Raw genomic sequence first — 12,770 nt, 5'->3', positions numbered from 1 at the left:
GTTCCCAAATTTTACTTTGCTGTCTGTCACACATTTCATGGTTAAGTTATCAAATTTTTGTTGCAGCATTGTGCACCCCTTTTGGGTGTAAGGTTGTCTTTATGTGGAGTAATGAATGTCATTTTTCCTTCTGGTATTGTAATTATGTACCCCACTGTTCCGTTTGAATTGCAGAGTATTAATTACAACAAACTTCATGAGGGAATATACTGTGAAGCCGTAGTCAAAATGTCCAGTTCCTTAAACACATGTTTACAAGATGATCATGGGTGTGCACCACATATTACTCCTACAACACATTTTTCTGCAATGAAGACTTTTGTTTTTAAAGATGGAGTTGTCCAGACATTATTTCATATGACATTATTGAATGGAAATATGTCATCTTAACTGATTCTCTCCCCAAGATTTGCAGTGAATCTAAGTGCAAATGTGGCTGAACTAAGTTGTTTTAACAGTTCCAAAATGTGCTTTTTCCAGTTTTCTAGTTTCCACTTTATTTATTATTTTGTCACAATGTGTTACAATTCACCCCTAGATGTGCAGAACACTTATTTGTTGTGTATTTTTCAAATTGAGGGTGAGACCATTCACAGAAAACCAGTCAATGATACTTTTAAGAACATTGTTGACTATTCATTTTGTTTTTGTATGTGTTCTCATATTGATTAAAATACCAGTTTCATCTGGAAAGAGATTAATTCTGCTTGTCATGTATTATAAGAAAGGTCATTACATATGCGAGGAACAATAGTGGATCTGAGATTTGAACCTTGGGGAACCCCATACGTGATTTCTCCCTAGTTGGAATAATGTCCTTGAATAAATTGGTTGAATTACTAAGTACAACTTTCTACATTTTTTCGGTTAGATATGACATTGTCCATTAGTTTGCTACACCATCACTTCTATAAAACTTCAGTTTATTTTGGAGAATACTGTGATTTGCAGAGTCAAATGCCTTAGATAGGTATTGCAGAAAATACCAGTCGGCACTATTTTATTATTTAATACTTGTAAAATTTGGTGAGTAAATGTGTAAATGGCATTCTCAGCAAAACAACTCTTCAGAAATCCATATTGTGAATTGCTGTGGATATTATTGTTGCTCAGTTGAGGTACTATTTTAGAATAAATCACCTTCTTAAAAATTTTGGAAAATGACATCAGCAGCTAAACAGGTGGATAGTTATTGACATCTCTTTATCACCTTTCAGTCTCTCTGGAAAAATGTCTTATGCTAGTGATGCTTTTACGTATTTTAGATAACGCAGGGCTTATGAAATGAGAACAAATCTTTAGTACTCTATTGGAAACATCATCAGATTCAGATGAGCTTTTATTTTTGAGAGAATGTATAATTTTTGTAATTTCATAAGGAGAAGTGGGTGATAAATTCATTTGATGGAATTCTATGAGAGTTGTTTTTTCAACACACTGCTGTGATTTTTCTGTTAACTGCGTGTCCCTCTACTTCTGACTATATTTAAGAAATGCATATTAAATATGTTTGCTACCTGTGACTCGTCATTTGTTGCCATATTATTCAGTTCAGCAGTGATGTTATGCTGTTCTGTGGGTGGTTGCCCTGTCTCTCATTTCACTACATCCCATATAGCTTTAAGTCTGTTGTCAGAATTAATGATTTCTGAGATAATGTGCATGTTCCTTGAGTTTTTAATTACTTTTCTTAGTAATATTGAGTAGTTTTTGGTGTATGCAAGTACTGCAGGTTCTCTACTTTGTCTTACCACCAGATATATTTCTCTTTTTCATTCACAAGAGACGTTAATCCCTCTAGTGATCCATGTTTTTTTTACATGGTTGTTTAATGTCCTTTCTGATTAACTTTTGTGGAAAACCTTGTAAGAGATAGCAACACATTACCTAAAAGTATCTACAATGTGATAGCTCAGGTAAGGATCAGTTTGGGAAATATGTCCCAAATTTATAATTATGCTGATTTGTATGAGGCAAAACTATTTTCTGCATTGTATCCATCAGTCTGTGGATTAAACAAATAATAGTTGTATCTGTTCTATACTTCTGATAATTTATGGGCTGTGAAATTTTGTATTTTGTGTGTATTTTTCACAATAACTAAAATTGTTGGATTTCATTTCACAGTATAATCACAGTGTAAAATATAGGCAGTGTAAGTTCATTGTTCTCCACCAGCTTCTAATCTGCCAACAGTAAAAAAGTTTCTTAAGCGATTTTAGTATGCAGATATGTACATCATTTCTAAATCTTATTAGATCTTTTAGCAACAGGTGTCTCTCAGTTGAAACTTCCTGGTAGATTAAAACTGTGTGCTGGACCGAGACTCAACCTCTTGCCTTTCGCGGACAAGTGCTCTACCAATTGAGGTACCCAAGCATGACTCATGACCCGTCCTCACAGCTTTAATTCCACCAGTACCTCGTCTCCTACCTTCCAAACTTCACAGAAGCTCTTCTGCAGAACTAGCACTCCTGAAGGAAAGAGACATGGCTTAGCCACACTCTGGGGGATATTTCCAGAATGAGGTTCAATCTCGGCCTGGCACACAGTTTTAATCTGCCAGGATGTTTCATATCAGTGCACAATCTGCTGCAGAATAAAAATCTCATTCTGGAAACTGTGGCTAAGCCATGTCTCCGCAATATCCTTTCTTCCAGGAGTGCTAGTTCTGTAAGTTCCGCAGAAGAGCTTCTGTGACGTTTGGAAGGTGGGAGATGAGGTACTGGTGGTATTGAGATCATGTACTGGATGATTATGATTTGACATTCGATGCACTTTGATGAGAATATTTTGTAATTATTAAAGCTGTGAGGACGGATCGTGAGTCGTGCTCAGTTGGTAGAGCACTTGCCAACTTGCCACTTGCCAACGAAAGGCAAAGGTCCCGAGTTCGAGTCTCGCTCGGGACACAGTTTTAATCTGCAAGGAAGTTTCATATCAGCACACACTCCGCTGCAGAGTGAAAATCTCATTCTGGAATCTCCCAGTTATCTGTATTGCTCTACTAAGTCTCTGCACTTAATATAATTATGTCATATTTATTTTTTCAGGAATGTGGATGGAGCTGTAAAAGCTGTGCTGATCAGTCTAATCTACATCTTCATGTTGAAATTGAAAATTTAAAGCAACGCCTTCTAGAACGAGAGCATCATATAGTTACCATGGAAACAAACTTTTTAGCTGAGGCAGAAAAGTTTCCAAATGGAGAGTATGCCGCTCTTACCGAGGAACTTCTAATGTGGCAAGATAAATATTCAAGGTAATTCAGAACTGGAAGCTAATTTTTCCTTACAGTTGTACATAGACAGAAGTCCAAAACCATCATCATTTCAGTGTTTTCTCTCTCTCTCTCTCTCTCTCTCTCTCTCTCTCTCTCTCTTTTCGTGGGTGCAGGGGGATAGAGTGTACAGCACAAATGACTGCAGGCTTAGAAACTTTAGGGTAGGGTTAGTAGTATGTGAATGTTATATATTTTGGCAAGAATGGTTCAGAGGGTGACAGAAGGCAGCATTGAATGATCAATTTTGGAGAGGTCATTGGTGTAAGTTTTGAGGGACTCATTGTTGGAGCAGATCCGTTTACCATAGATGATAAAGCCGTCGTCACATGGGACGTGTTTCTCATCACAGTGCATGCCAAATGTGTTGTCTGCCATGGCTACATCTCACAAAATGTGCTCTTCATCGTAATTTGTGACTGCAGCACATTCCACTGGCAGATGTCAGCTGCATCCACCAAACTGATCACACAGTTTCCTTATGAAAATGGGCATGCTTTAAATAGTTGCATTAACTCTGTTGGCAATAGTCAAATAACAGTGGAGAAAATCCAAAAGGAGGTTCTGGACTCATCGATGGCTTGAACAGCAAATTGTTGATAGAGGTTACACTACATACAGTGCCCAACAATCTAAAGTACATACTAGTAGAAGTTAGTCATTAACTCAGTTGGTTTTCCATCACATTTTTGGTTTTAAATTCAATATAATTAAAGTATAATGTCTAATATCAGCTTGCACATGCATAATAGCCATATTCTTAATGTTGTGTTCACTAGTGTAATTCTGAAGCAAAGTATTTCATCACATAGGTTTAAGGATTGAGATTCCTCTTGTAATTTCATTCAATTCATTAAAATGAAAGAAGTTTTTTGCAAGCTAGACACTGTTAATGAAAAACATACTTGCCACAAGATACAAACATATGGCAGTCCATTAAAACAAGAGCTGGGTATATGTCTTTTACACAAAGTTTCATAGTAGCAGAAATTCCTGTGTGTATTTCGTATTTACATTCTGAGAGACTGCCAGTCACATAAATATTTCTGGCCACCAGAGAAACTTTCAAGCCATTGGTCCAAGCAACAAGAATTGCAGAAATACATTCTGTATAAAAATGACATTAACTATTGCATATAATACTGCTAATAAATTAATAAGGAAATCCCAGAATCTTTTAGGAAATAAAGGGTAGAAAAAAAAGTATTTGGATGTACTACCTATACCTCAACTTGCTACCGTCCTCTCCATAATAACTATGCTATCGACTATGCTTTGACTTCAACATGACAGCAATGCCTAAGTTTTATGGTTTAAAATGTCTAAAGCCTGTCACTACAGATGTCATTATTTGATATTTAACTACGACAAATTGTTCTAAAAAGACACATTTTCATTAATCATCATTGTGCTGTAGTGCTGACACAGTGTACTTTCATAATATTCAACTTACAACACGAGAAGCATCAAGTACGAGAAGCCTTTAGCTACCAATAAATAATTTCGTGTGATTTTATTATAACAAGTCCTTAGTATGACGGTGCTTTGAAATGGCTTATTTATGTTCATACAACATACACTACTATATAAAAATGATGGCATATGAGTTCAACTTCTACAACTTAATACAGTGTGGTGTCTCCTCAGTTCTGTTTGTGATGTAAAACCAACACTGCATCTCATTGACCAGTTTCCTCTCCATGAGACAAAAGTCAGATATGGCAGATTCTTCCTTCCACACTTCTCAGTGTATTGGAATGTGGAATTCCATACTGTGATGTCACCAGCTGTTCATCCACATCCATGAACACAGGCTAAGGTTTGGACTATAGCTTCAGTGAGATGGACATCAATTTCTGGGAAGGTGACTTTGAGTTTGAAGAAGGAAAAGACAAGTTCAGTTGTAGGCAGTAGTTACTGCTTCAAAACCTGGAATGGTTCTTCACTGTGAATCCATACCACAGAGACATCAGAGACATTGCCGCTGGACCTGAACCAAGCCAGAGGACACAATGTGGAAGTTGAGGAGTAGCCCTCGGCAAAGAGCTTGGGAGTAATAATAGACGAAAATCTAAATTGGACAGAGCACATAACGGCAGTGTGCAAAAAAGCATCATCATTGCTTCATGCCGTACAAAAATATAAAAAACTCTTCCCTTTTGATCTGAAAAAGAAATTGGTACGAATGCTTATACTCCCAATAATTCACTACAGCGACATTATTCTACAAGGTCTCTCTCAGGAAACTTCGTGACATCTGGAATTGGTCATGAATGCCTACATCTGATATATCTGTGACGTTCGACTTTTTGATTGCATTTCACCAGCAGATGCACAACTGTCCTGGCTGCCTGCAGGCAAACACAGAGATTTCCATACACGCTGTCTGATCTACTGCCTTATAAATGTGCACTGTCCCTCATATCTCTCCTCGTCCTTAATGCTCGTGTCTGACATGTCTGAACAACATGACAGAAACACACATTCCCATCACAATAAAATCCTCTCTGTTCCACTACATCACTCAGCCATCTTCTCGAAATACTTTACAGGAGCAGGAACCTGACTCTGGAATAACCCCCCTCGTTATATTAGAGAAATTAAAAGAATGTCTGGCTTCAAAAAACAGTTAATGACATATCTATCTAAGTAACTGTAATGCCTTCCTCTGTACATGAATGCACTTCACCCCATTACTTCCTTCTTTCCTACTACATCTTGCTCAGTTCCCAGTTTTTTCTTAACTGATGCGGTCTCCTTAAATCTGCCTTCGCCAAAATTTGCCATACCATTAAACATCTACTTTGTACACCAATATATTAATGTACATCTGCACAAATCTTCATTACTAATGCCAATTTTTCTCATGTTTACCATTACTATTTCATTTTTCTTTTACTGTTGTTGTTATTGCTTTTATCATAGTTTTTATGTATAGCAGCTGTTGTAAAAATACTGCCAGTAGTTACTTTATTAGGTCTTAGTCATTACTCTTTATTCATATTGTCACTAGATTAACCTATTTTTCTTATTCAAACTACTGTCGTGGTGTAACTATGATGTGTAAAATGCTGCATGTGTGGAACACTGATCAGATGTAAGAGAGGGCCTGATTGCCCTAATCTGATCAGGTTAAATAAATAAATAGCCTATTCCACATGTTCCATGAAAAGATTTGTAGAAGAACTGTCAGCCTGGTCCCCATAGCCATATACTTCCTGTGGCTACGAAGTTTATGATGATAGTCTTTGCATAAAATGTTTTTATTTCGCTTGCCGTGTCTCAACAGACACTTGCCGATCATTCCATCAAGCGTCAATATCATTTTAAATACAGATATTTGGGTAAATTAGTGGTGGCAGAGCACAACCTGTTAAAAAAGTATAAGATTTTGTTTGAACAGATGAGATGATTTGTCACACATCGTACTATTGGGACTCTTTGAACAGGGAAACAATTGAAATTAAACTTTGCTAAAAAAGATTTAGTAGAGACACTGGCTATGTGCTTAGCAATGCAGGTAAGCACGCACTTGACAAGAAAAAAACCACAGAGGAATACTTCTCACAGTTCACTGCCTGATGTGATGGACGGTGCTGCAAGCAACACTAGATAGTGCAAACAAAATTTATGGACATAGAGGGAGCCACCTCTGTACACACTTTCATGGCGTATTCCAGCCAATCAGATGCCATCCTTTGGGTGTAAAAAATAAAAAAGGCAGTTCATTCTAGTCAGTTTTAAACCCTGACAATGGTGATGGAGGGTATCATCAAAAGCTTGGAATTCTATTAGAATTTGACGCGGCAAGTGAACTGTGTGTGTGTGTGTATCTGCCTTTTTAAGGTGAAGTAGTTTCGAGTATAATGAAGTTGGTTAGTGCAACAATGAAAGAGTTTTTTTTTTTTTTTTTTTTTGGGAGAGTTCCAGGTGGGCTTTGGACGCAATAGTTGTCAAAGGCTGGGAGGCCATGTGTATATGGTTTGTTGGTGTAAGAAGAGGTTTTGTCTGTACTGTCAAAGATGATGAATAGAGTAGTACTAGTCAGAATGTTGTCAGTATATTTTACAGAAGTTGCCTGGAGTGGCTTCTTCTGCTTGTTAAAGTACAGTAATAACATAAAACATTATTTACGGATCTAGTTTATAAGTTAATCTTCAGCAATCTAATATTCTTTTTCCATTTGATAATCGTTGAGCATATTTGGAAAATTTCTGTGAGTTGCAACATTCTGTATGTTTTGACAAGAAAACTTACGAACTTCAGACCTGAACACTGAAATCCTTTTCCAAGCACTGTCATTCAACAAGTTACACTTTTTACTGGTTCTTCTTCCATGTTCATTTGTTTGCTTGCTGTATGTGTAGCAGTCAGTTTTCAGACATTGTCATAGATTTCAGTTCACATATACAAAGGTTTAGTTAACCTACATAAGTGCACATATTGATATAAATAGTGAAAGTCAGAAATATTCATTTTTGTGTTGCAAAAACAAACAATTCTGTGAAGATTTTCCATTCCCCGTGATTGTACCTACGTACATTACAGTTTGTTACATTATGTTATGGACTCTGTTACACAGACATTATTACCTGCAGGATGTCACATAGAGTAGATGGTTAGTTCTTTATATTTTCTGAAGGTTTCTTTAGAAGGCTCTCTCTTGTTAACTTAGCTACCGCTCTTACTGCCTTTTTTATGGTCTGAACAGCCTGTCTGTATAGACAGCTGGTGCCCCACCTCATATCTCAATACCATACTGAAGATGTGGATGTATCACTCCGAAGTATATATATGGTCTTTAAATATGTCTGCTTGTGTCTGTATATGTGTGGATGGATGTGTGTGTGTGTGCGAGTGTATACCCGTCCTTTTTTCCCCCTAAGGTAAGTCTTTCCGCTCCCGGGACTGGAATGACTCCTTACCCTCTCCCTTAAAACCCACATCCTTTCGTCTTTCCCTCTCCTTCCCTCTTTCCTGATGAGGCAACAGTTTGTTGCGAAAGCTTGAATTTTGTGTGTATGTTTGTGTTCGTTTGTGTGTCTATCGACCTGCCAGCACTTTCATTTGGTAAGTCACATCATCTTTGTTTTTAGGTATATTTTTCCTTCGTGGAATGTTTCCTTCTATTATTATCATGATCCAGGAAAGCTGAGACCCTTTTCAGTAGATACATATTTGTACTGATTTCGTATAAATATGATCTATGTGTTCTTTCCATGACAGGTGTTTGTCAACAATTATACACAAAAATTTGTGTTTGTTTGTGTAGCTAAGGGCCAGTGGATGTGTAAATAGAGTTCTATTTATGTTCTGACTATAGCTGAGCATAAATTGCATTGTCACTGTTTTTCTTTTCTTTTTATTTACATGTAGCTTATTTGCAGTAAGGTAACATGACAGAAAATTACAATTGATGTCACCACTGTTCGTAGTAATTTGCAGTTTTGGGGTTCAGTTAAATTGTTAACATACACAAGAAACAGGAAAGGCTCCAATATACTTCCTTGGGGCACACCACATTGAAGTAACTTGTGGAGTGATTTGGTTGTTACCAATTGTTCATTCCTTTTATAAGTTGCTTGACAAGCTGTTTTGTCTCTTTCATATAGGAGGTAAGTAGTTGTAAGGCTACCCCTCTCATGCCATATGCTTCCAATTTGTGCAGTAGAATTGTATGATTAACAGTATCAAAGCTTTACTCATATTCAGGAAGGGGCCTGTTACTTTGTCTCCTTCATCTAGCTTGTTTAATATTCCACTGTTAAGAAAAGGGAAGTTGGCACTCACCATATAGCAGGGACGCAAATGCAACTGACACACAGTGACAGTCTTTTTGCTGTTGTGTATCTGCAACTCAGCATCTCCGCTCTATGGTGAGTGGCAACTTCCCTTTTCTTAATATTGTTACATTCCATTCTGGATTATCCGTTGCTTAATATGTCATGTATAAAAATTGCTATTGCTGTTACAGTAGATCTTCCTTTTCTAAAACCATGTTGTAGATTGTTAAATAGATTAAGTTTGATGGAAGATGCATCAAACTGAGTTAATATTACTTTCTCTTAATAATTTCCCAAGCTCTGAAGTTAATGATATTAGCCTATAGTTTTTATGGCAGTTTTGATTCCTTTCTTATATATGAGTGAGATTTCAGTAATTTTTGAAAGATCGGGGAATTCTCCATGGCAGAGGGTGATATTATTTAGATATGTCAGAGGCTTCACTAATTTTTCTCTGCATTCCTGTAGCAGCTTGGTGAAATGCCATCCCTGCCACAAGACATTTTAGCTTGAAATTTTGAAATGATTGCTAGGAGGTCCCTCTCAGTAATACCTTGGATGAAAAAAGATTAGCTAGTTTCTGTAACATTTAAATTGGATGCCCAGTCATGTGTCACATTGGTGCCAAGAGTATGTAATAGTCTTTCATGTTCTTTCACAGTTAAATGATTTCTGGAGGGAAGTTCTCAGATATGTGATTAATAGCTGTGGTTACTTGTTTTACTAAAGGGCATTTATCATTTAAAGTTTTATTGAATAGTTTATAGAAATTTTTCAGTGTACCATTGACATTTGTGCATTGTAAACTGGTTCCCATGTTTCATTGCCCAAGCCCTCTTAAGTTTATTACAATTAAATTTTCTTTTCTACGTAAACAGATCACTTCTAGTTACATCTACATTCCCAACACCAATTTCCACAGTAAGATCAGATATATCAGATATGTCATTTCCTATGGTGGTTATGTTTATGTTCTCCTTTGTTATGTTTGTGAGAATGTAGTCAGTGCATGTCTGTGTTTCTACAGTAATTCTTGTAGGTTCTGAGTTTATGCGATAATAGTTACTATAACACTAAAGTAAGTCAATATAATGCAAATAATTATTGCTATTATTTAAAGAGTCTATGTTGATGTGTCCAATAAACAGCATATTTTTTTATACGCTGATGTCTTCTGCAGCAGGTCATCCAGACAACTGAAAAATTCTTCAATACTGCTTCCAGGTGACCTAGACAGAGCTGCTATTATCAGACTGCTGTTCCCTCATTTAAAATTTATTGCTGCAACATCAAGTACCATTTCTTTACTCAGATCATCAGTACATTTGACTTTTTCACATTCTATATTATTTCTGTTGTAAATGCCTACCCCTCTACTTTTGTGTCCTTCATCAGTACAAATTTATGAGTTTGTAATTTCTTAGCCTGTATCCATTTGCTCCTTCTTCCTTGCAACCTAATTCACTCGTTATGAAGAAAAGTGGTTTTGATTCATTTAGGTACATGTCCTAGTGCTCTGTTTATTCATTGTATTCTGAACATTCCAGTATATAGTGATTAAATTGCTATGTTTTATTCTAAAAAAGCATCCCTATCACCTTTATGATTGATGATTTTGTGTAAGTCCTCTTTCTCTGCAATAATTCTGTTTATTTTCTCATGTGAAAGTTTCTGGCATCCCGTGTTTGGTATGTAGACATTTGTCTGTTTTACCTATATCCTTTGTTCTATATTCTCCAAACAAAGCACTCATCTGTTTGATTTTGATATTTGTTTTTCGTATCTCCATGTCAACATGCAAATTATATATTAAGTCATGCTTGTGAGGTAGAATTGTAACCATTGTGTTTTGAGTTTTGTTAGCTTCTAAGAACATTTCCAAGCTTGCTAAGCAATTTTGTGCCTAATTTCTTGCGATGTCATTGGCACCAGCTGTGCACACGACATGCTCATTTTCATGTTTTATTTTTTCATACAGGTTAACATTGGTAAAATTTTTCATATTTGCACCTGGTTTTACTACTCCTTTTGCTTGGAAGTCTTTGTTATTGTCTTCTAAAATACTTACCAGGTTTCTGCCATAGTTGTCTGTTAAGAAAAGAATGTTGTAATTTTTTTTTCAACTGATTCTTGTTCTGCTGTTACTGTGTCTCATTGTTTCGTTTGCTCCACCACTGCATTGTTAATGAACATCATTGCCATTACACTTCATGCTTTCATATTTATCACTAACGGACGTTTCAGTAGTAATTGCGTTCCACTAATTTGGAAGAGTTTGACTATCATCTGTAAATGTACACAATTTTCATAGTGATAATAGTTCACAACACTTCTTAGACGTTAGTTTTTTTGTATTCATAATAGGAACAGCTTGGCTATCAAGTGAAAGTATACACGATTTTCATGATGGCTCACACTTTTCAGATGTAAGTTTTTTCGTATCACTCATTAGGATATTAATTGTTAGTTGAAGACTACTCTTATGATCATTTAGCTTTCTGATTTAACCCCTACAGTTAGTGCACACACTGCTTTTACCTGCATAATTTTCACTTCTTCTTCTTCTTCTTCTTCTTCTTCTTCTTCTTCTTCTTTTTTTTTTTTTTTTTTTTTTTTTTTTTTTTTTTTTTTTTTTTTTTTTTTTTTCGTGAACACTACTTGTGTCTATACAAGCTGTCATCTGGTGAGGGGGAAAGTGGACACTCACATTGTTTTTCCACTGTGGACTATCTTTTGTAAATTAAAAAGGAGAGTAATATGTATAGAGATTTAAAGGTTAAGGTGCTGAGGCATTTGTAGTGGTTTTTCTGTGATTCATGTGGCTTTTTCTCCCTATATAGTAATCATAAATACTTGTTTCCCCAATGTGAACCACTTCCTGTTCCTAAATGTATGTTTCCACATACATCATGTATAGTAGGTACAGACAGTTATATACTATGTGCAAAAGCTGTTTTCCTTTTGCCGCTGTAGGTAATAGTCTGTTTATCAGCAGACTGCTAAATTCTAATTTTTCATGCTTATCTGCCCATCTTGGCAGTACATCTCTGGATGTAGTGTTCAAACTAACCTTTTGGTTTGTGATTGCTTTACATATTTTTTGAGTTAATAGTGATGAAATGTTTGTCAATGTCATTTCCTATTACCCCTTTGCTTAAAAGTTAAGCAGAAGCTTGTGTGCTCTCATATGTGAATCATACAAAATAACTGTAGCTTCAGTGTTGGTTTCCTTAAGGTGTATAAGTCTACCTAAGTTATATTCTGAATATATTTTGATTAAGTTCCCAGTGATATCAGGTTGAGAGTAGTTTCAGAAATACTTCTGGACACTAATGTCAGTTATGCTTGGCGGTATTTTAATGGATATTGCCAGGGTCATGAATTAGTTGTTGTTCTTGTGGTGGTGGTCTTCAGTCTGAAGACTCTCGATGCTACTCTGTCAAATGCAAGCTTCTTCATCTCTGAATAGCTACTGCAACTCACATCCTTCTGAATCTGCTTACTGAATTCATCTCTTGGTCTCCCTATGAGCTTTTTACTTCCTTCCAATACTAAATTGATGATCCGTTGGTGTCTCAGTATGTGTCCTATCAACTGATCACTTCTTCTAGTAAGATTGTGCCACAAATTTCTTTTCTCTCCAACCTGGTTCAGTACCTTCTCATTAGTTGTTACATAATGTACCCACTTAATCCTCAGCATTGTAC

At 36.2% G+C, this 12,770-nt stretch overlaps 1 protein-coding gene across 1 annotated transcript in view; it reads left to right on the top strand.

Moving 5' to 3' along the window:
* LOC126191143 (uncharacterized) overlaps window positions 1–12,770 on the top strand; it is a 96,603-nt gene that overhangs the window by 20,108 nt on the left and 63,725 nt on the right. The window contains exon 3 of the mRNA XM_049931898.1: window positions 3,054–3,262. Coding sequence (XP_049787855.1) covers window positions 3,054–3,262 — 209 coding nt within the window. The remainder of the gene's footprint in view (window positions 1–3,053; window positions 3,263–12,770) is intronic.

The sequence above is a fragment of the Schistocerca cancellata genome, chromosome 6, assembly GCF_023864275.1.
Source record: "Schistocerca cancellata isolate TAMUIC-IGC-003103 chromosome 6, iqSchCanc2.1, whole genome shotgun sequence".
NCBI lineage: Eukaryota > Metazoa > Arthropoda > Insecta > Orthoptera > Acrididae > Schistocerca > Schistocerca cancellata.
Note: the sequence above shows the minus strand (reverse complement) of the source record. Positions and strands in the feature narration are given on the sequence as shown.